General features: G+C 40.4%; 1 protein-coding gene across 1 annotated transcript in view; it reads right to left on the reverse strand.

Annotated features, from left to right (window-relative positions):
* NPC1 (NPC intracellular cholesterol transporter 1) overlaps positions 1 to 20,469 on the reverse strand; it is a 40,391-nt gene that overhangs the window by 742 nt on the left and 19,180 nt on the right. The window contains exons 8-24 of the mRNA XM_054985350.1: positions 19,478 to 19,848; positions 18,080 to 18,306; positions 17,165 to 17,265; positions 15,364 to 15,466; positions 14,680 to 14,869; positions 14,251 to 14,433; positions 12,717 to 12,831; positions 12,121 to 12,248; positions 11,894 to 12,034; positions 11,408 to 11,497; positions 11,114 to 11,304; positions 10,443 to 10,558; positions 6,277 to 6,406; positions 3,857 to 4,057; positions 1,668 to 1,899; positions 803 to 916; positions 304 to 466 (exon numbers count right to left, since the gene is read on the reverse strand). Coding sequence (XP_054841325.1) covers positions 304 to 466; positions 803 to 916; positions 1,668 to 1,899; positions 3,857 to 4,057; positions 6,277 to 6,406; positions 10,443 to 10,558; positions 11,114 to 11,304; positions 11,408 to 11,497; positions 11,894 to 12,034; positions 12,121 to 12,248; positions 12,717 to 12,831; positions 14,251 to 14,433; positions 14,680 to 14,869; positions 15,364 to 15,466; positions 17,165 to 17,265; positions 18,080 to 18,306; positions 19,478 to 19,848 — 2,796 coding nt within the window. The remainder of the gene's footprint in view (positions 1 to 303; positions 467 to 802; positions 917 to 1,667; positions 1,900 to 3,856; positions 4,058 to 6,276; positions 6,407 to 10,442; positions 10,559 to 11,113; positions 11,305 to 11,407; positions 11,498 to 11,893; positions 12,035 to 12,120; positions 12,249 to 12,716; positions 12,832 to 14,250; positions 14,434 to 14,679; positions 14,870 to 15,363; positions 15,467 to 17,164; positions 17,266 to 18,079; positions 18,307 to 19,477; positions 19,849 to 20,469) is intronic.

Here is a 20,469-nt window from a genome sequence, read left to right on the forward strand (position 1 = left end):
TCCATGTACAGAAGTGGTGATTTGTACAGTGAAAAGCAATCACACAATACAAAAAAGGAAGGTTTCTCATGACTAGATACAAATACCGTAGTTGGAAAACTAGTCTCCCCCATTCCCTTCAGAACACCATCAAGAAAAATAGGAGGTCATACAGGTTACTGTTTTGTATAGTGTATTTTTCATATATGAATTAACAAAATTCAGCACTGCGATCCAATTATTTCAATGAGCCAAGATTACAGTAACTTCATAGAACCGTACTCTAAGTTACTTTTTGCTATAGATAAAAAGTAAGTGTCTTACCCATGTAACTTAGTAGGACAGGAAGAAATATTAAGCCGTGAGTTGCTCCAAGAAGTACCATGGCTAGATACATCCTGAAGTAGAAAATCTGGAAGATCTGGGATTTTGAAAAGGCAAGTACTACTATTCCTCCAAATTTTGTGAGTGTAATACCGCTGAAAACCTGCCAGAATTTTTAAAGAAGTGTTTGATTTCATACAATACAAGTAATGTACTAAAGACTGACAGAAGAGATGCTTGTTACCATATTTTACACAGAAGATGATGTTAATACACTTATATACAATTAAGGAATTGATATTTTGCAAAATACTTTTTATTCTGGTAAATTACAGAACTATGCATGAAATTTAGTCATGAAATTTAGGCCATGATACATCCCACACCCTACAGAGGCTGTCGGGTGAACACAGAGGGAAAGGAGATCTGCTGAGGCATTAGAACATGTCCTGAATAGTTTCTACTACCACAACAGCAAAAATTACAATGCAATACTTACAGAACTGCCCATGTGGGATAACGCCTCTTCAGCTCGCTCTGCTCTGCTGGGTTTTGTACTAACTGTGAATGCTCTTGTCACATGGCTACAGAACTCCACAGAGATGCCACAGCTCTGGAAGGAAAACAGCATACGCAATAGAGAGCCAGTTTGGTGTAATGGTTAAGAGTGTGGGACTCTAATCTGGAGAGCTGGGTTTGATTCCCCACTCCTCCACTTGAAGCCAGCTGAGTGACCTTGGGCTAATCACGGCTCTCTGGAGCTCTCTCAGCCCCACCCACCTCGCAGGGTGTTTTGTTGTGGGGATAATGATGACATACTTTGTAAACCACTCTGAGTGGGCATTAAGTTGTCCTGAAAGGCAGTATATAAATGGAATGTTATTGTTATTAATTATTGCTGCAGAATTCTGTCTTGTATCAGCGACAGAAAATGAAAATCATGTAGAATTCTATGCATCCTTACTTAGGAGAATGATCTGTTTAAAGAGATGGACTTAAAATAAATACATGTAGGATGCTTTAATAGACTGTGCTTTACAATAGTATTTTTCCCTTTAGGGGGGATCATCCTGATTAGAAAATAGATAATTTTTAACCTGAGCTAAAACAGAAGTGTTAAGAATGAAGCAAGCTCAAATAATCTGCAGCCATTCCATTGGTTTACAGATTCTGAAATAACGAAGTATTACAGACAGCAGTACTAAAATTTTGGAAAGATTTTTCTAGGAGTTGGTACACTCAGTTCTGCAGTATGAAGTATTAGAATGTATTTCAATGTTAGCAAGATACGGATGTTTTCAAGCATTACATACCCTATTAGTACTGAAAGAACTAGAGGGCAAATATTACATGCAAGGACTTACCATGACAAGGTTGACCAAGGAAACTGCATTTAAGCTGATTCCCCAAAGCCACATGACTCCAAACATGTTGATTAGTATCATAGAAATGGTGAGGGAAACAACAATGGCAGCCCACACTTCAAAGCCCAGCAGCACCATTGTTACTAGGAATATTGATCCAAGGGAAATGCCAAGGTTGAAAATTGTATCGAACACAATACTCAGGTATTGTTCATAAAAAACGTAGAACACACTGAAGAAAATAAAAAACATTGTTAATAATGTTAGACTAATGGAAACAGTATTTCAGAACCTATCAAGTTTTTCTAAAAAGGGAACTGGTTTAAAGGATATTTATCTGACCTTTCCCTGAGCTCAAGGCTAATCATAATATAGTAAATGTCTGATAAAAATTAGAACATTAATTTTTTTTTTACAAAATTGGCGCCCATCCACAAACAGCATGCCATTCTCTTCACATTAAATGTACATTACATTTAAAGTACAAAAAGAGTTCATATAGTTTTTACAGTAAGTAACATGGCCCTTTACAGTCAGAGGGACCAAAAAAAGGGCAGGTGGAAGACCCAAGGTGCAAACACTGCCCCTCCCCCATGAGCATCAGCATATTTAGAGCTATTACTTGAATTAGCCAAACGTAATGTGTTTTCATCATACAGAATGTCTGATGCTGTTCTGATATCCAGTTGTGTGATATGCAGTTACCTGTATCATAACAAAGGATGCAGTAGCAATATGACCATCTGCCCCCCACATACGAGTAGCAGCAACTCGTGTCTCCACCTCCTTCCTTCTCCTCATATGGGTTGCAGGGAAGGGTGAAGGGAATCTCGTCCCGGACCACTGGGAATTTGTTGTGGAGCTATGTTTTATGCCACTGAACTTGGATCTTGTGATTTTTACTGTTTTATTTGTATGCCGTAATCCGCCCTGAGCCCACTTGCGTGGAAGGTGGACTACAATAAATAGTAATAATAAAGGGCAAGAGGTTTGGATGTGGACATTCAGCCTTCCTCCCATGGACCATCCTGGGTAAGTTTTTTGGACCCTGCCAAAAAGTAACTCTATACTAGCAACTGTGAGCAGACAGCACTTAGAGACTTTCCCCAGCAACCTCCTCCCTCTCTAGAACATCTAAAAAGCTAATTTCTGGGGGATGCTCCTCCTCTCCTAAACAAAGAGAAAGCTTGATTCCTGGATCAATGGAAGTGGGGGCTTATTCACCAGATTCCCACTATTCACTACACACACATCCCTGTGCCTCATAGCAATTTTTCCAAGTAAATAACCTAGAATCAGCTTCTTGGCAGTAATATTGGAGGGGCTGCTACGACAGTTCAAAAGATCTGCTTCTGCAAAGTGCACCCTAGAGGTGGGCACAAACTGAATTACGAACCAAAATTTGTCATGAACCAGCAGTTCATCAGAGCATTTCTAACAAACCACCACGAACTTTTAGGCCAGTTCGTTTTTTGGTTCGTCACTGTAGACAGCCTGGCACTGGTCAATCAGTTTCCTAGGCAACGGTGGGATGGGCTTTCTGCAGCCCCGGAAGTGACATTTTCACGAACCAGGACAAGTTTGTAAAAATTCTTGAAATGCGACAAACCACGAACTGCATGGTTTGGTTTTTTCCCAGTTTGTGCCCATCCCTAGTGCATCCATTTGCTGTTTGAAAGATCAGAACTCGCTACTTTGCATCAGGACTGCCAAGCCCGCACTGGAGATAAGAGATTCCCTGTCCCCAGTTCTTGTTTCCTACTATTGAGTGAGATTCATCACATTCAGCAATTACCAGAGAGATGTGACATCACTTCAGGGCTTACTCTGGAAATGGGGTCAAGCTGCTGCATGCTGGGTCCCTCCCATCTCCCACTGCTTGCCAGGCCATACCTGGCAACCCTGCTTTCCATTTTGAATATTTTAGCGAATGAAGCTAAAAAAATGGTTTCTGACTTGTAACAGCAAGACCCTGAACGTTAAATGTTGATTGCAAGTTTTTAACGAAGACTTCTAAACTGTTACAACGCTTAATATTTGTAGTAATTTCACATTTCAGCCTCACAGAATTTGCAGAATAGTAGCAGTACTACCCGAATCCTATGGCTACCATCCTCTAAATGCTCAGGGGGAGAAGAATGGCAGCGATGGTGGAAGGGAATATCCAGTCTGTAAAGGAATCCACAAACCTGTAAGGGAAAACACGGTAGCTCTTTTCCTGGATACCCATTGTTTCAGTAATATTAGCTGCTATCATTCGTGCTTTCTTCATTGCATCAATGAAATCAGCTGAGGTTTTTAGCACCGTATGGTAAGTCATGAAATAAGTTGCTCCAACTTCAGAGGAGTTGTGTATTAACTCAACTGCAGAGCTATATGCTGCATGCCCTCTGTAAAGAAAAGGACAATTAATATACTAATTTGATTTGACATCCAGCTTTTCAATCCAAATTGAGTAGCTAGAACATCTAAGAGGGTCAGTCTAACAGACAGACAGCATGGAGTGGTACGAGTGTTGGCCTAGGATCTGGGAGGCCTGGGTTTCAATCCTACTCTGCTATGAAAGTTTGCTGGGAGGCTTTGGGCCAGTTTTTCTCAGCCTAATCTAACCTCAAAAGGCTGTTTTGAGGATAAAATGGAGACGTGAGAAATGTTGCCATTTTGGGTCCCGAGTGGGAAGGAAATTTGGGTATAAAAAGTAAATAAATGAACAAAAAATCATCAATAAACACTTGGGATTTACATGGCATTTTACATAGAATCTTATATGTTTTACAACAGCCCTTTAAGGTAGGCCAATAGTGACTAATTGCAATTTTATATGAGGGGAGAGGGCACTACAGCCAAGTAGCTGCCTGGTGAGCTTATGGCAGTGATGGGATCTAAACTAGAACTGTCCAAAACACAGCTCATTTTCTTTGACACTAAGCACTAGCTCTACAACAATTTTGCTTTGGAACATTGTCAGAAGCTGCCACAAACAAAATCCTGGGCTGAGCACTCCAACTACAGACTTCCTTTTAGAGTACCCATTTGCTAATCCAAACATGTAAGGGAACATGGCATTTTGAGAAGGGAGGAAGCAAGTGTAACTTAATTGATATCATGCTGCTGTTAAGTGTTCTCACAGAGCTTTTAACAGCCAAACTAGATGAGACGCCTGACCCAAGGAGAACGTGTCACATGAAAGCCAGATATCAAAGGTTGTGAAGCTGTTCTAGAAAGCCATGTTAATCCTATTCCAATTAGAAAGATGTTATGGTCCATTCTTGCTTCTGTCAACTTCTTATCCATTGTCCTAATTTACATAAGTACATTTATAGTTATGGCTGGGGTTTAATGGGCAAGGGAAGCGCCAATGCGGGGAAGCATTGGCGCTTTGGCCGGCCCTGGAGGCATCAGCGCTTTGGCAGCTGCTGCTCCATGCTTGTGACTAAGGCGACTGTGAGGGTGGCAGCCCCTCCCTCCCTCTAGTGCCCCGCACGACGAGAACTCCAGGGCGGTGCAGGGTGGCTCAGGAAGTGAAAGGAGGCAGTTTGACCACAGCTCCGCAGCAGCTACCTGTATCTGCCGCCACCTCTTCGCCTACTCTGCAGGCCGCCAGTGGGCCCAGCAGCAAGCACCCTCACAGTCACCCTAGTCACAAGCACGGAGCAGCAGCTGGACACCCGCAGGCACCCCGCATTCCCCCAGCAGCGGCCCTTAGCTTGCTCCACTGTGCTCTGCCCAGTGGAGAGAGGAAGGGGGCCGGCCAAAGCACCGATGTCTCCAGATTCCTGCACGAGCAGGAAGAGTGCGGAGGGGGCTGGCGGGGAATCCCAGGGAAGCCCTCCTTTTTCACCAAGGAAGCACCCCTTGCCTTCACGTTTCCCCAAATGGAGCAAATTGAAGTTCTGTGGAGCTGTTTTAAGACTGGGGAAATTATGCATGGCTGAGCTGACAGCAGCAGTCAGATGAGACGCCTACACTTCCCGTCAAAACTTGCGGGAAACTGATACGTGTTCTCCTTGTGTCAGGCATCTCGTCTAGTTTGGCTGTAAGTCAAAGGACAAGGACAGTGTAAACATATCACAGTAGAAGGCAAGATTCTCTTCACACACCCTCAGGACACCTGGACTGTTACCGCTGCTAATCTTTTCCCTTGCTCATTAAACCCCATAACTATAAATGTGCTTATGTAAATTAGGACAATGGCTGAGGTTGACAGAAGCAAGAATGGGCCATGACATCTTTCTAATTGGAACGGGATTAGCATGGCTTTCCAGAACAGCTGCACTACCTTTGATATCTGGCTTTCATTCACACTAGTGAACAAACAGCATTTTTTTATCCGCATTTACATCATTAAATTTTTATAGCATCTGTTTTATTTGTCTCAGAACTTAGCAAAAGTTTATCATAAATCAGAAAATAAAGAATATTGTTCATATCATTTACCTAACTTGTTTATGATCCATATAAAGAACAAATCCATTTTAAATGCTTTAAAAATACAGTATGCTCTGATGACTAAAAATGGATAATTTTACACCTACAAAATTTTTCAGAATATGGTTTACTCTTAAGAAAATGTTACCAAATTTAACTATTCCAGCATAGCAATACATACCCTTTACCACATTTCGGATTAGGGTTATCAGACAGGAACATGGGGAGAAATTTCATGAAGTCATCACCCTGGGGTCTCTGCTTTCCTTCGTGAGTTAGTGGCCGGCAACGTACACAGAATGGATTAACAACTGCATAAATGTTGCAGAAAGGACCCATGAACGGCAGTCAGTTATACACACACAAAAAGCTGGCTGTTACAGCTACTGTATTTCATACATCACAGAAATATACAAGTAAGGTAATGCGGAATAACTACATTAAAAAAAAACCCTGTTGTCCCAGGATTTTGTGCCACAGGCATTAAAGAACCTACTCAATTACACAAACTTATTAAAATTGGCTTTTACAAGTATTTTTCAAAAGCAATAGTCACACAGTTTTAGGTACAATGCTTAACTGTCTATATTGATCTACAGCCTATTGAAGCTAGTGTCTGTGTTCCAGTTCTATACTATTCCTAGAAAATAGTGCACAAATACCTGTTTTTAAAATGAAAAAGCCTAAACTTTACTTTCCTAACCCACTTTTCTAAAATCACATTTCTTGAGAACAGCTAACATGCATTGTAGTATTTCATTTAGTTAGCTGTTATCCTATAAATGTCATCGCTATGGTCATAGACAGGGGTATGGAGAAATGGTCCTGCGTGAAGTTTCCTATGAAGATCAAGAATATGAAGCAGCTTCTCTCTTGAGCTAGGAAGAGTTTATTTACTATACCCCAATTTTTTGCCCTGATCTGAGGTGCTGAGGTAGCTAAAAATATCTTTAAAACCATTATATCTAAGCACATAATTAAAGCCAAGCTAAAATACACAAACAGTACAATGAAATCAACAATTAAAAACAGGGCAGGAAAGAGGGGACATTGAGAGAATATGGGATTAAACAAGAAGTCTTCATTCACTAGGGGATGATGGCCACAGCAGAAGACTAGACAAGCGTCTTTCGGGAGAGAGTTCCAGAGTTCTTATGTCACACAACCGAAAAAGCCCTCTCCTAGATTTTCACCAATCTAATCTCAGAAACCTGGAGGACCCAAAACAGGGCCTTGGAAGATGATTGAAATGGTTAGGTAGGTTCATAACTAAACTTTGTTCCTCTTACACACCTGACTACGTATAGTAAAAAAGGATACTACACATTTTAGTTATTGAATAATCTTGTTCAATATAACAAATAATAATAACTGTTCTTATATACCACTCTTATAGACAAATTAGTGTCCCACTCAGTTGTCATGGATATCGCTAGAACGATAGACTAGTTGCTGATTATGACCAAGAATGTCATTCAAGATGTCCTCGCACACAGAAACAGGGCTAGCCCAGCACTATAACCAGACAAGCCGCAAAGGGAGTCTAGGGGCTTAGAACAACCTTTAAGAGGAACATGAAACAATAGAGTAACACAGTTGTATGGCCTTGTATAGATTAGAAGAGCTGTCTGATTCATATTACTATATACCAGGTACAGAGAGCGTCTGAGAATGGCAGAAATGTTTAACTTCACAGAAATTGGCACTACTACTCAAGGATAGATGTATTGTTTGAGGGCCAAAAGATATTCATATGTATGAGAAACCTGAAATCACTTATTTTACATAGCTTTTGTTAAGATAAGAGGTAGCAAGAATGAACTATTTTTATATATTTTAAGAAGATGTTTCAAATATGGATAATGTCTGGTGTTTGAAGATAATAAGTTATCCAAGAATGTGTGCTCCTTTGAAGCAGGACAGACCGATATTGTTAGGAGAAGATTTTGAACCCTATAAATATGACAAGCTAAATTGATCACAGGAGCTCCTTCCTAGTACCTTTTGGCAAGATACTATTTTTGGATTATTTGGGGGGGGGGGGGGAGAGAGACTCTTGTAATCACTTTCCTTTAATTATCTATGTAGTTATAACGGATGTGATATTCTGAGTGAATATTAAGACTGCTAAGTAATCATGGTATAATAATAAAGGCTTAGACGGAAGCAGAGAGTCTGTGATAGTACTATTTGATACATGAACCTAAAACATTATCTGTGTTGTACCTCTTGCCAGGAGTTAAATGATTTGTGATAGGAAAGCCAACTGGATGCTCAGGGCTTCTTAAGTGCATGCCTATATCTGAACTAGGCCTGACAAGAGTCATCCAGAACATACGTGTTATTATCCCCACTCGGGGTGTGCACGGCTTCCCGCTTTGGGTTTACCCAAAGTGGGAAAACCATCTGGAATACCCCAAATCCCAAAGCAGCAAGCCACTTTAGGATTCGGGTATTTAAACCACTTCAGTATGCTCTGCAAAGATTCGAAGGGGAGGCTTTCTTCCCGCCTAGCCCCCTACCCCCAAATCCTTCCGATTCAGGTCTAATTTGGGTAAAATACCCGAATCAGAAACTTGAAGCACACAAACCCTAATCCCCATAATACAGTCAGGGAGCTAGGGCTGACAGAAGCGGCTTACCCAAGACCACTTGCTGAGTTCATAGCAGAGGATTCAAACCAGCAGAGTGCTGATTTACAACCTGACCACTTAACCACTATGCTTCAGCAGCCGCAGTTTTAAAACATTCATGTAAAATTATATACTATAGAAGACTAATACATCAAAGACTACCCAACTTACTTTTTACTAGTTTGCAATGGTTTGACAGCACATGTTGCCCTTAAATTCTTAAAAGCTCAACCTGCTCTGTGTCTGGCTGGAAAATAAGCGTGGAAGCCCCACAGAAGCCATTCTGAGCTTCCCCAAAAGTTTAGGAAATAAAAAGCAAAAGAGCATGCTTGTCATACATAACATAAGAATATGGAAACAACACTAAGCACATTGAACAGCTTTTAATGTGCAAATTAACTGTACAGTTTTAGGTGGGTGGCTGTATTGGTCTGGAGTAGAACAAGATTTGAGTCTAGTGGCACCTTAGAGACCAACAGGGTGTAAGCTTTCAAGAGTCAGAGCTCTCTTCTTCAGATAGAACTACTGAGCATATATGATCCCATTCATTAACTCTAGATCAGCAACTATCTCAACACCCAGAAAGACAGTTTCAAACTGTGCATTGTAACAGTTTAGCTGCATTTATGGTCTATGCGTACATAACATTATGTATTCGGTCATAATGAAGTTACATAAAGGAGGCTAAAATGGTTGATATTCTCAGAACACTGATCTCATTCACATGTGTTAACAGTAGTGTATTTCCTGCTTGAAACTAAACTAGACAGAACAGCTTCATGTAGCTCTCTGTATGAAACAGCTTTGTTTGCAATTCTTGCAAATGCCACTACATCCAGAAATTCTTTGCTATACTATCTAAGTAGGCATGGTGACTAGTGCAGGAAACTGCATCTAGGAATTGTTTGATACGTGGACCTTCTTCCCCACCTGTCATGATCTGGCTGTGCCAGGAAGGCCTAGCAAGGCCTCAGAAGCCTGTTAGCAGTGGGAGTGGGCCTGCCTACAATTCCCAGGAGCCCCTGGGCCATTTTGGCACCCTTTTTGGCCAATCAGAACACAGGGGGCTGGTGCTGTATAAATCTGGGAGGGGAAAAGCCTGTGTTCTTCCTCCCAGGGAGCAGGCCAGAGGAGGTTTCTGCTGGGGTGAGAGGCCCTCATCCAGGTAGGGTGAGAAGACAGGCCTGGCAGACAGAGGGACAGTGAGTTCAGTCACACTAGGGCCTTTTGTTTATTTTGTTTTCACCCATCTATTGTTGCTAATGCACCTTGTTTGTTTGCTTGTTTGTTTGTTGTTTGATTAACTGACCTCCTTATAAATAAATTCTTTTGTTTGTTGTTGCTCTGCTGGGTCATCACGCCTATTTATTGGCCAAGCTACAGAGGTCAGAAGGGTTGGGAGGGTACTCTGGGCCTTCTCAAGGGGCCCTAAATCCCAGAGTGGTGGCAGCGTAAGGTGGCTCACCCCACCTGAGGCATGACACCACCACTTTCAGTTCATATGAATCATGCCAATGTTTAATTCACAGTATTTGTGCTCAATCTAGAACCATCAACATACATGTGACCAGCAGAGCTCTCTTGGGAGAGATGAAACGTTGCTGTATCCATCCCATATCCCCAGCCCCAGCTCATATCCCTGGATTAGAATGTGTGTACCTTGTATAAGAAAGAAATATTTCTGTATAACATATAAAAGAAAAGCCAACAGTACCAGAAGCATTGCAGAATTTTTCTGTGGTGTTATAGACTCTGCAACAGGAAGACTGTGGTTTAACCCAGTCAAAGTAGTCATCGATCCAAGAAGAAGGAGCATAGCCAATTTTCGTGCTATAAAATGAACAAGACATCTTTAGCCAAACACTGGACAGTCTGATTTCAAAAGAGAGCATAACACAATCCAGCTGATTCGGAACACTGGCAACTGTTTCGCTAAATGAGGTGAAATGTAAAGCACAGCTTCTACTTCCAGAGTACAATAAACTAGGATTCCTTTTTGAATATTAGGTAAAATTCACACTGTGATATGTCACTATACAATGACCTATTCCTAACTTGACTGTACAGTTATGTTCAGAAAATGTATTGTGTCACAGATTTACCTTATGGTGATATTTATGTGTAAAAAGTCATTACATACATACCTTAAGTAGATACACTTACAGACAGAAATGAGCCAACACACTAAAATCAAACTCAGTTTTTTTCTAAAGAAGTAACAAACATGAAAATCTGATTCAAGCCCCAATACAAGTGAAAAGAAATTGTGCTGGCAGAATATTTCATTAGCTGGCCTGGAAGTCACGCTTCCAGCCAGAGTATGCTGCTATTCATATAGTAGTTAGTTATTGCTATTGACATTTTATGGGAAAATTGAACACTCACTAGCTACTAATCTCTGCTGCATCAAATACTTGCTGCACTAGGGAGTTGTTGTTGCATCCCAATCCACCACACACCATATTCTGTCCATCCAGAGTAGTATAGTTGTGGCCTTCTTCTAGCACAAAATATACTGGAGGACCTGCATGCAAGTATTTGCTGAGGGAGTTGAAGTAATCAATCATATAGGAGTCCTTATTCAAAAGAGAAGATAAATCTAGGTTAGTTCTACAATATTGTAATGATTCCTTTGGAAAATGAGCACAGGGGATTAGGAAGGCCAAAAAAGCCACTTACATCTGGCATGGATAACCTCTGGTCCAGGCCAATCTCTATTTTGTTGACAACTGATATACTGAATGAAAGAATACCCACAAATATAGATATCTGAAAGATAAATGTAAAAAGCAGCAACAGCTTTTATTTACATCCACAGAGGAAGACACATCAACGTAACATTGAAAATTAATATAGCTTCAGATTTTAATGCCAGGTTATGTAAACTGAATTGGCAGTGAGCTAGAAATGACAATTAGAACTTTCATAAGAAAATTCAAATCCAACCAAGGGTTTACTGAACACTATTCATTTATTCAAATCATTAAATAACATAACCATTCTGAAAAACCTGTCAGGGAATGGATTGTGTAAAATTGCAATCAACTTAAGATGCCTAATTGTATTTAAAGTGTTAATGTTTACACAGTTCAGTTTTTTCTGTTTGAGATTAGCTATAAATATTTTTATTAAATAAAAAAGAGCCAAATATGAAGATTTACATACCACGATGGGTCTCACCCAATCCTTAAGAAGAAATGGAGAATATATGTTTTTGAAGAACGGAAACAAGACACTTTCAGAGTGCTGCACAGTGCTGAGTTCTTCACCACCTTTGATACAACACAGAATATCCAACTGATTTTTCTGTAGAATGAAACCCCAAAGTGAAACAGTGAATATGATGAGAAGAGTAGTAATCACCTACACAGAGTGAATTTTAGTGGACTCACCTCTTGACGCTTAACGTCCAGTCCTAAGAGACTAACAAAGCAGGTAACCTGAAGGAGGAAATCAATGAATACAGCCACTGCAGCAAAGAGTGAGAAAGTTCGAACAGCAGGCATAGGTGACAAAACCCCTAACAAAGAGAAACAGAAATGTATTAGATCCTTGCACTGTAAAGAAACAGATACAGAAATTTATGCCTAGTTCTTGAATTTACAAAAAGAGCTAAAGAGTTCCGTTAATAAAGAAAGAGTAACAAAAAAAGTGTTAATAAGCAAGGTGCTCGCTTATAAGAACTTGTAACTTCAAGATATGCCCTCCTGAGGCAACATAATATTGCAGCTGGTTGATGCCATAGGAGGGAAGAACAGGACAAGGAGGTAGCTGGAGAGGAAGAGATAAAAGGAGGAAAGACTGCAAGAGTTGTCAGGGGGAGAGAACAGATAAAGATATATTAATCACTGGATGGGAGACAAAAAGAAACAGGGAAAGGAGAAAGGTGTGAAGGCTGGCAGGAAGAAAAGAGTGTAGGAAAAGGAGAAACAAGGGTGAGAAAAAAAAAACCCTAAACCCCAGAAGTAAAAAGACCTGAAATTCTTACCCAAGAAAAAAGCCACTGTCTCTGAAAACGATGAGAGGAACATACTAGGAGCCACATCTCCAAGAATTCGTCCTATCTGTTTATCCAGCGTTTCACCTTGAAGACGTTCATCTCTCTGAAATAGCAATTTATTCATTAGGAGTTTTTCTATATACCTTCTCAGAAATATTATGCAAACCTTAATTTAAGAGAACCTTAAAAGCATTTAATGCTACCAACAGATAGGAATCTGGCAGCCTTGCATAATTTCTTGAAGTGTAATCCATACATAATGGATGGCAGCATCATGGTGATTTGGACAATGATTAGAACAAGGATTAGATTTAGAATTTCTCCCCCTTTCATTAGAGAAAATTATCAAGAGACAGTCATAGTTTAATCACCAGTTTGTGACTACCAACAGGCCTGTTCAATGCTACAGAAACAATCCCTTTCCTAGATGATCTGCCTCCGCATTTATTAAAACGAGATGGAGATAAAACTAGGCCCTTTCAGTTTTACTGGATCCAGTGGTTACTCTCCTCTTCGAACACCATCAATGGGTGTTCTGGAAAGCAACTGTTTTACACAGCACTTAACAGCAATTATCACTGCTATGAATGTGAGTAAACAGGCTTGTAAATAGGCATCCATATTTTCAGTTAACCCGGCACAGAAGTTTTATTAAACGAGAGGGGGCAAGTGCTGGGGTTCCCACTTCCTCCTTTCAAGCTATGCTGCAAAATTATTTACTGTGTCCCACCATCTTTTTTCTTGTTAATTATTGTGGCCTAACCATCATGTAGGATTATTTTCAATGCTGTGAGAGAAGTAATCATGAAATGGTCACTTTCAGAAGATGAAAACAGACAAGGTACACCACCGTTTGCCAGATACCACTATTCCCAAGGGATGCCTCATTACCATTTTTCTCACTGAGTTGGCACCTAGCTATTGTTTCAAGATAATATTATATGCCAACTCCTAAAACCAGAGACTCATTATGCTGTAATGGTTAGACTGCTGGATTAAGATCTGGGAGACCCAGTTAAAATTCTCACTCCGCTGTGGAAGAAACAACCATCTGCTTCTCCCACTCTGGGGGTCCTTGCGCTACTCATATACTTTTAGCCTAATCTAATTTACACGTAGTTGCAGGGGTAAATTGAGGAGAGTAGAATAATGTAAGATGCTTTGGGTTTCCATTGGGGGAAAAACTAGGATAGATATGTGTATATATTATAAATAAAAGGATTTTTAGCAGTAACAGAGCTTTCTCTGAATTCACCAATGGAAGATACTCAGCCGTTTATAAAAATTGCTTCAATAAGATAGTTTTACTTTTAATATTTTTTTTAGCACCCAACTTGTCAAAGACAGGTACTCAATTACATTACAAGAGTGTAGCATATTAAAGTGTCTGATTCATCAGGATGTTGGCACAAATCAGAGAAAGAATATAGGACTAAAGAGAACACTGATGTCTTCTGCTGAGGCTATTGATAGACAAATTTATATTCACTTATTATATATTCTAAAAAAATAACAGAAATACCTGAAAAGTCTGAACAATAATGAATATGTTGTCTACTCCAACAGCCAGCACCAAAAATGGAATGACTTCAATCACAATCAGTGTTAATGAGACTCCGAAGTAGCTGAAGATTCCCAGAGAACATGCTACTGAACTCAATACAATGAGAACCCCTGCAATGCCCAAGGAAATTTTTGAATCCACCTAACAAAAGAAGAAACAAATCACAACATTAATTGTGCTTGAATTACAACTTCTATCCCCACCCCCAAATTACATTTTGCAAGCTTAAAAGGAGAAACCACAAGAGCGCTCTGATTCATGCCTTCATGACTAACCCAGGAAGTGATACATACAGAGCTGGAAAAAATATTGGTTATTTTATAACATCTTTTTCTGAAAAGTGCTAACTGCTAAGAGCAATTCCACAGCAAATATAAAGATGCATACCAAGAATCTTCTAGCACTCTTGATGCGTCCCAGAGCTATGGAGATGTACACAAACATGACAGCATAGCTAATTAGAACAGTGCTAACATCACCATTGCTTTCCCGGTTTATTTCATCTTCAATGCTACGTTCAGCAGAGAAGGAAATTGTCAGATTTGGGTTGTCATAGTTTTTCACAAAATCTAGGAACCTGAAATAATAAGACAAAGCTTTCTTTAAAAACCAACTACTCATGCAGGCCAAAAGAACATTCACTGATCTCGTTAATTGCACCATGTGCTGCATTCTTCACGGAGATACATGCTGGTTGAGAAACGGGACAACTGAAGACATGTTTTTTCAGATGCCTGACACTAGCTATTAGACCTGATTCACACTTTAAAAAAACATGAGTAGGTCATCTACTAGTAACCTAACCCAAACATATTTGCACAGGAGGGTGAGTGAGAAGAACAGCTGCCATATTGGAAACACTGAAACTTATATCAGATGACCCAGTAGCATTTTTCTAATACAGTAATCTCTGTATTACACAAAAGGCTTCCCATGTGTAAAAACGGTGCAGTCACCGCATAACTTATTTCTCAAATGCGCACACTGAAGTGGAATTTAGGTCATTTTGTGCAGGTAAACTACTGAGCAATTCAAAATATACTGAAACTTAGCCTTAATAGAAAGACTTACGCGCTTTCCCAAGCCAGAGTTTTCATCAGTTTGCTCGAGTCATTGTAATAATTCTTAACAGGAAATGTAATCACAAGGGCTGTGGCATTATTGTAGTTGTCACCTATGCACAGAAAGGAAAAAGACACACAACAGTTCTTCTGAAAGGATGCCACAGAAAGGTGCTGTTCTGTATGCACTAGAACTCAAGCAAAGTCAATCAAACAGCTACAGAGTCATTCATCTGATACTGTGCGGTTGCCTGCAGTGCCTGCGGAGCTACAGGGTGCCCACACCTACGGGTTTTGCGGACGGTCCTGGGAATACCAACATGGTAGTGTGTTATTGATTGAATTATTAGTTATCTTGAAAAAATGCCCATGAAGAAGTGTGTGCACGAAATGGGATTGGACAGCATATGCTGGCAAAACCCATAGGTGTGGCTCCCTGTAGCTCCGCAGGCAACCGCACAGCATCAGATGAATGACTCTGTAGCTGTTTGATTGACTTCGCTTGAGTGCTGTTATGCACCTTGGATGGATTAAATGTTTTTGTATTGACTTTCTACTTTATACATTGTATGTCTTCCCACCAGTTGGATATTGTTGATATTTATTTTTATTCTTATATGGATTATAGGACTGTTCGATATATTTATTGTTACTGATTTATGAAACTGAGCATTTTCTGCACTTTATAATATAAGATTAATTGACTTTGTAAATAGTTTTGATTGTATACGGGAAGAGGGGTTCTTTGCTAGTTATCTTTAGTTCCCGGAGGAGCCTCTATTGGTTTTTGGCTGTATGCACTAGAAGCAAATTCTAGAAAGTTAAAACTTTCTTGACAGCATTATTTTAAAGCTTCTCCCATTTTTGTTCTATGCTGTCTTACTGAATGTTAACTTATAATCAACTACTTCCAAAAGAAAAATGATGACTGCTAAACCAAGCCTATTTAAACAGATATAAATCCAAAAGATTTAGTATTCAGTGAGCAAATGCCCTGCCCCCGCTTGCTTACCCTTTGCCCTTCTCTCCTACATGCATTAGACTGCACCAATGTTTAACAACCCAAGCATATGAACTAGAGCAGGGGTTCCCAATCTTTTTGAGCCTGTGGGTACCTTCTGAATTCTGACACAGGTTGGTAAGCACGACAATTTTTTTGCCACGGCTAACAGAGCTAACCACCAAATGTCATGCATAACTTTAATCATAACTGTTCAACATTTCGGGCAGAAGCTGAATGGAAGTCTCTCACCTCCTCTGATATTTGTGTTTGATGGTTTAGTCTCATAGGGTGGCGCCCCCATTCATTAGTTCTATTTGTTAATTAGAACTGAAGACTGCAGGAGCTCCCTTGTCCTGAAACCAGTTGCTCCCATCCCTAGTCTTCCTAATAAATGGAACCCGAGTATCCTGTTCCTAAACAACAGGCAAAAAGAGCAGGAAAACAGGGGTGTACCTACCTGTAACTGGTGTTCATCGAGCGTTCTGTGCAGACACATGAGAACTGTGCATTAGCAGGCCAGCCACAGACGTTCTAAAGCTCCTAAAGGGGTTAGATACTCATTTACCCTTTTCACGTGCTTTCCCCTAGGTGCAGCTATAAAAGAGAGGGTGAGCGGCTCCCTCCCACAGTTCTCTTAAGCCGCCAGCGTAGAAGGAAATTAACAATAATAAAGAGCACACAGCGGGGAAAGATGTATGCCTGCACAGAAGAACACTAGATGAACAACAGTTACAGGTTAAGTGCAACCCTGTTTTCATTGTCAACTTCATCAAACAGAATTGCCAGTAGTTCCAAGGTCAATGTTTACCATCATATCCTCCCAACACCAGCCATGGGAAGACAGGCCCACCAAATGTCCCCAAGCATGGATCGTGAAGTGAGGTTGTATCATTTAGAGATGCCGGAGCCCTGTAAAATTCATTGAAAATGCTTAGAATTATCCAAGTGGCAGAGCAGTACAGAAAAAAGTAAGCATGATACAGAAGAAATAATTGTTACAAGAATTCAAATTTTATATCCAACACAAGAATGCATTGGCAGCATGCTGTACAATAACTTACTCTACGACCGCCAATCCAGAAACTGTTTCTAGTAGCTGGCACATAAAAGTTATTCAGTAATTCTATTTAGGTTTTCAGAACTCCTTTTTCATTAAATAGTTCAGAATATCTTCATTTGATTACTTCTTGACTCTGTGCCTTGCTTTGTTCCTTAACATATCAATCATAAGTTCATTCTACCTAAAAGTAACTTCCACTGAGACCAACAGAAGTCTTCCTCCCAAGCAAGTGAATTCAATAGTAAGGTATAAAAGTACACAAAAATTTCCCAAGCATAGAATTGTCCTCATGAGTTCAGCTTTAATACAATGAAACACTGGTAAACCAAATGTCAAATCAAGTCAGTCATCCAGGAGGCAGCTAGTGTTAAGTAGTTTGGCTGCAAATCAGCACTCTACTGGTTCAAATCCCACTACTGCCATGAGCTCAGTAGGTGGCCTTGGGTAAGCCACTCCTCTCAGCCCCAGCGTCCAGCTGCACTGTGGGGATAATAATAACACAAACTTGTTCACCACTCTGAGTGAGGCACTAATCTGTCTAGAAGAGCGATATATAAGCACAGTTATTATTATTGTTATTGTTATTAAAACAAGAAAAGGAAGGTAAGCCTGTCAAGCTAACATACAAAGGCAGTTTTAAGGGCTAGTATAAAGGACACTTACTGGACACAGTACAAGAAGTGAGAGTGGTAATCCGCATGGATAAAAAAACCATCACTATCTTCATGATCAAGGACAGAGTGACTGTTCTGGAAATAGTTGAGTATGCTCAGGATGGTACAGTTGTTGTTGTAGGGAGAAAGAGGTGCCAGGCAAATGTCCTTCAGCATTACAGTGTTGTTATTATAATAGGCAGTTATATTTTCAATAGCATCCTGCAAATCTAGTACCTAAATATATGAGAAAGCAAGAACCGAAATGGTAGTTAGTAGAGAAATACAAGAGAATTTTCTCTATGCCTACATATCAAATAGTCTTTTATGCATTCTTTAGACAAAAAGCACAAAACCAAATGGGTCATTTAATTAAAAATTCACCCCCTCTGAAAAGAGGCTTCATAGTATTAATTAGAAAAATGCCAGAAAAAGACATCAGGTGCCATCAGGTAAACATCATCCTTAATTAGCCAATGCTAGGTATTTGTGTGCCTATGTTTGTTATCATATCTAAATTGAACCTGGCCCGTGAACAAAACACCCACACACTGGGGCAAGGTATCCACTGATGGGATGTTTGTAGAAATCTGCAACAGTCTCCATGTTTGTACCAAAACAACGTGGGGGAACCCTTGCAAGACCTCAGCTGCCATTTTGATAGTTGCTTACCAACCCTATAAACAACATTGTCAAAGACCATACAAGCAGCTGTAAAGTGCCACTGCTTGGTGCCCAAGAGCAAGAAGCCACTGCAACAAAAAAGGTGATGGAAGAAGGGAAAAGGTGGCACGGAGGACGACAAGAGTAATCACTGGGTGAGTCAGGTGGGGAAGGAGCAACTGGGCAGACAGCCACAGCAGCAACTGGAGAAGCACTGAGGAAGGTGTCATTGCTGAGTGAGCCCAGGAGGAGGAAGCAGCAGCAAGGGGCAGATAAAGTAAGAGAAGGGGGGACAAAAAAGGGGAAGCGTTGTGTCCAACAGAAGGAAAGGGCCAGTGAGAGACAGAAGAAGTCACAGGAGAGCACAAGAGAAGCAAGTCTCATGGGTCTCTAACTGCTGAATTCTATATTACACATTAACACAGAGCCATTGCTAATGCTACATTATGTGCTTCATGATTTCCTGGAGCATGCTGGGTACAGTAACTCAGCACTCCAACAGAACAGCAAGCCTGACAGAGCCATAACAATGATGGCAATACCAAAGACCCCCCCCTTTTTTTAAAAAAAGCATCTAACCCAAAATAGTAAAGAGCTTGACAAAAGGACTTCAGCTTCTATGGAATTATTTTGGTTTCTTTGTTTATCAAGAACTGCTAATAACTTCTCAAAGATAAGGATAAACTGCATTCCACTAACCAGCCTTACGTGCACATCTACTGCACATGAATAAATTTTGTATTACCTGATGTAAGATCTCTTTGGTAAGTGGAGGACCAAAAGGAACATCTGCTCCTGATGGGTATGGCGAGTAGATCTCTGGTTTGGTATGTGGGGCTTGAATAATAAGTTGTTCAGTACGGAAGAAAGGTCCAAAATGAGTGTCAAAATACTCCTTCTCTTTACGAGCTTGACTGTTTGGTGATGACCAGAGATCTATAGGATTTGTAGTTACTTTCACAAATGTCAAGCCAGAGGAACACATGGCAATAATAACCAGGGAGAACACAATAACAGGCCTGGGATTTCGGACACAGAAAGCTCCCCACGATGTGAATGTGACTCTTAATGCATTCTCGAACCTCTCACCAAGTTTTTCACACCTAGAAGCATCACCTGCAAGAACATACAAAATAAATGAAATTCCTCATACTATAACATGCCTATTGAAGCGACATTTTAAAAGATTAAGTGCTTTTGTTGAATCTAAAATAGGTGCAAAAACATAAAAAGGTGTGGGCCAAAAGACTGCAATTCTCAATTCCACCCAAAACAAAACATGTTCCAGTTAATTTTGTGCATCTCGGTCTGTGCACATATTCCCCCATTAGCATAGCCCATTGGGATGAAGGAGACACACCAAGGCTGAAGTTGTCTCTAAAATACAAGATACATTTAAAAGCCAATCACGTTATACTAGTAACCCATTGTGTGAAAAAATACAACGGGCTCTAGAAAACTGATTCGGTTGGCCCCTCCTGACGGCAAGCAAGCACTTTGCAGCAGCTTGGATGCCAGAGCGGGAGGGTGCTGAGGGGAGGTGCAGGGAGGAGTGCTTAGTTGTTGATTCAGCAGGCCCCCTCCCGGTAGCAAGCGGGCGCTTCACAGCAGCCTCAAGGCCAGTCGTAGGCAACGTGCCTGCGTGAGGATAAAAAGTGAGTCATCACCAATATGGCTTTGTCTTTTATACAGTAGGATGATTAGGTTCATTTTTGGCTACTGAATGTGAAAAAATGT

Source organism: Eublepharis macularius, chromosome 7, assembly GCF_028583425.1.
Source record: "Eublepharis macularius isolate TG4126 chromosome 7, MPM_Emac_v1.0, whole genome shotgun sequence".
In the NCBI taxonomy this organism is placed as follows: Eukaryota; Metazoa; Chordata; class Lepidosauria; order Squamata; family Eublepharidae; genus Eublepharis; species Eublepharis macularius.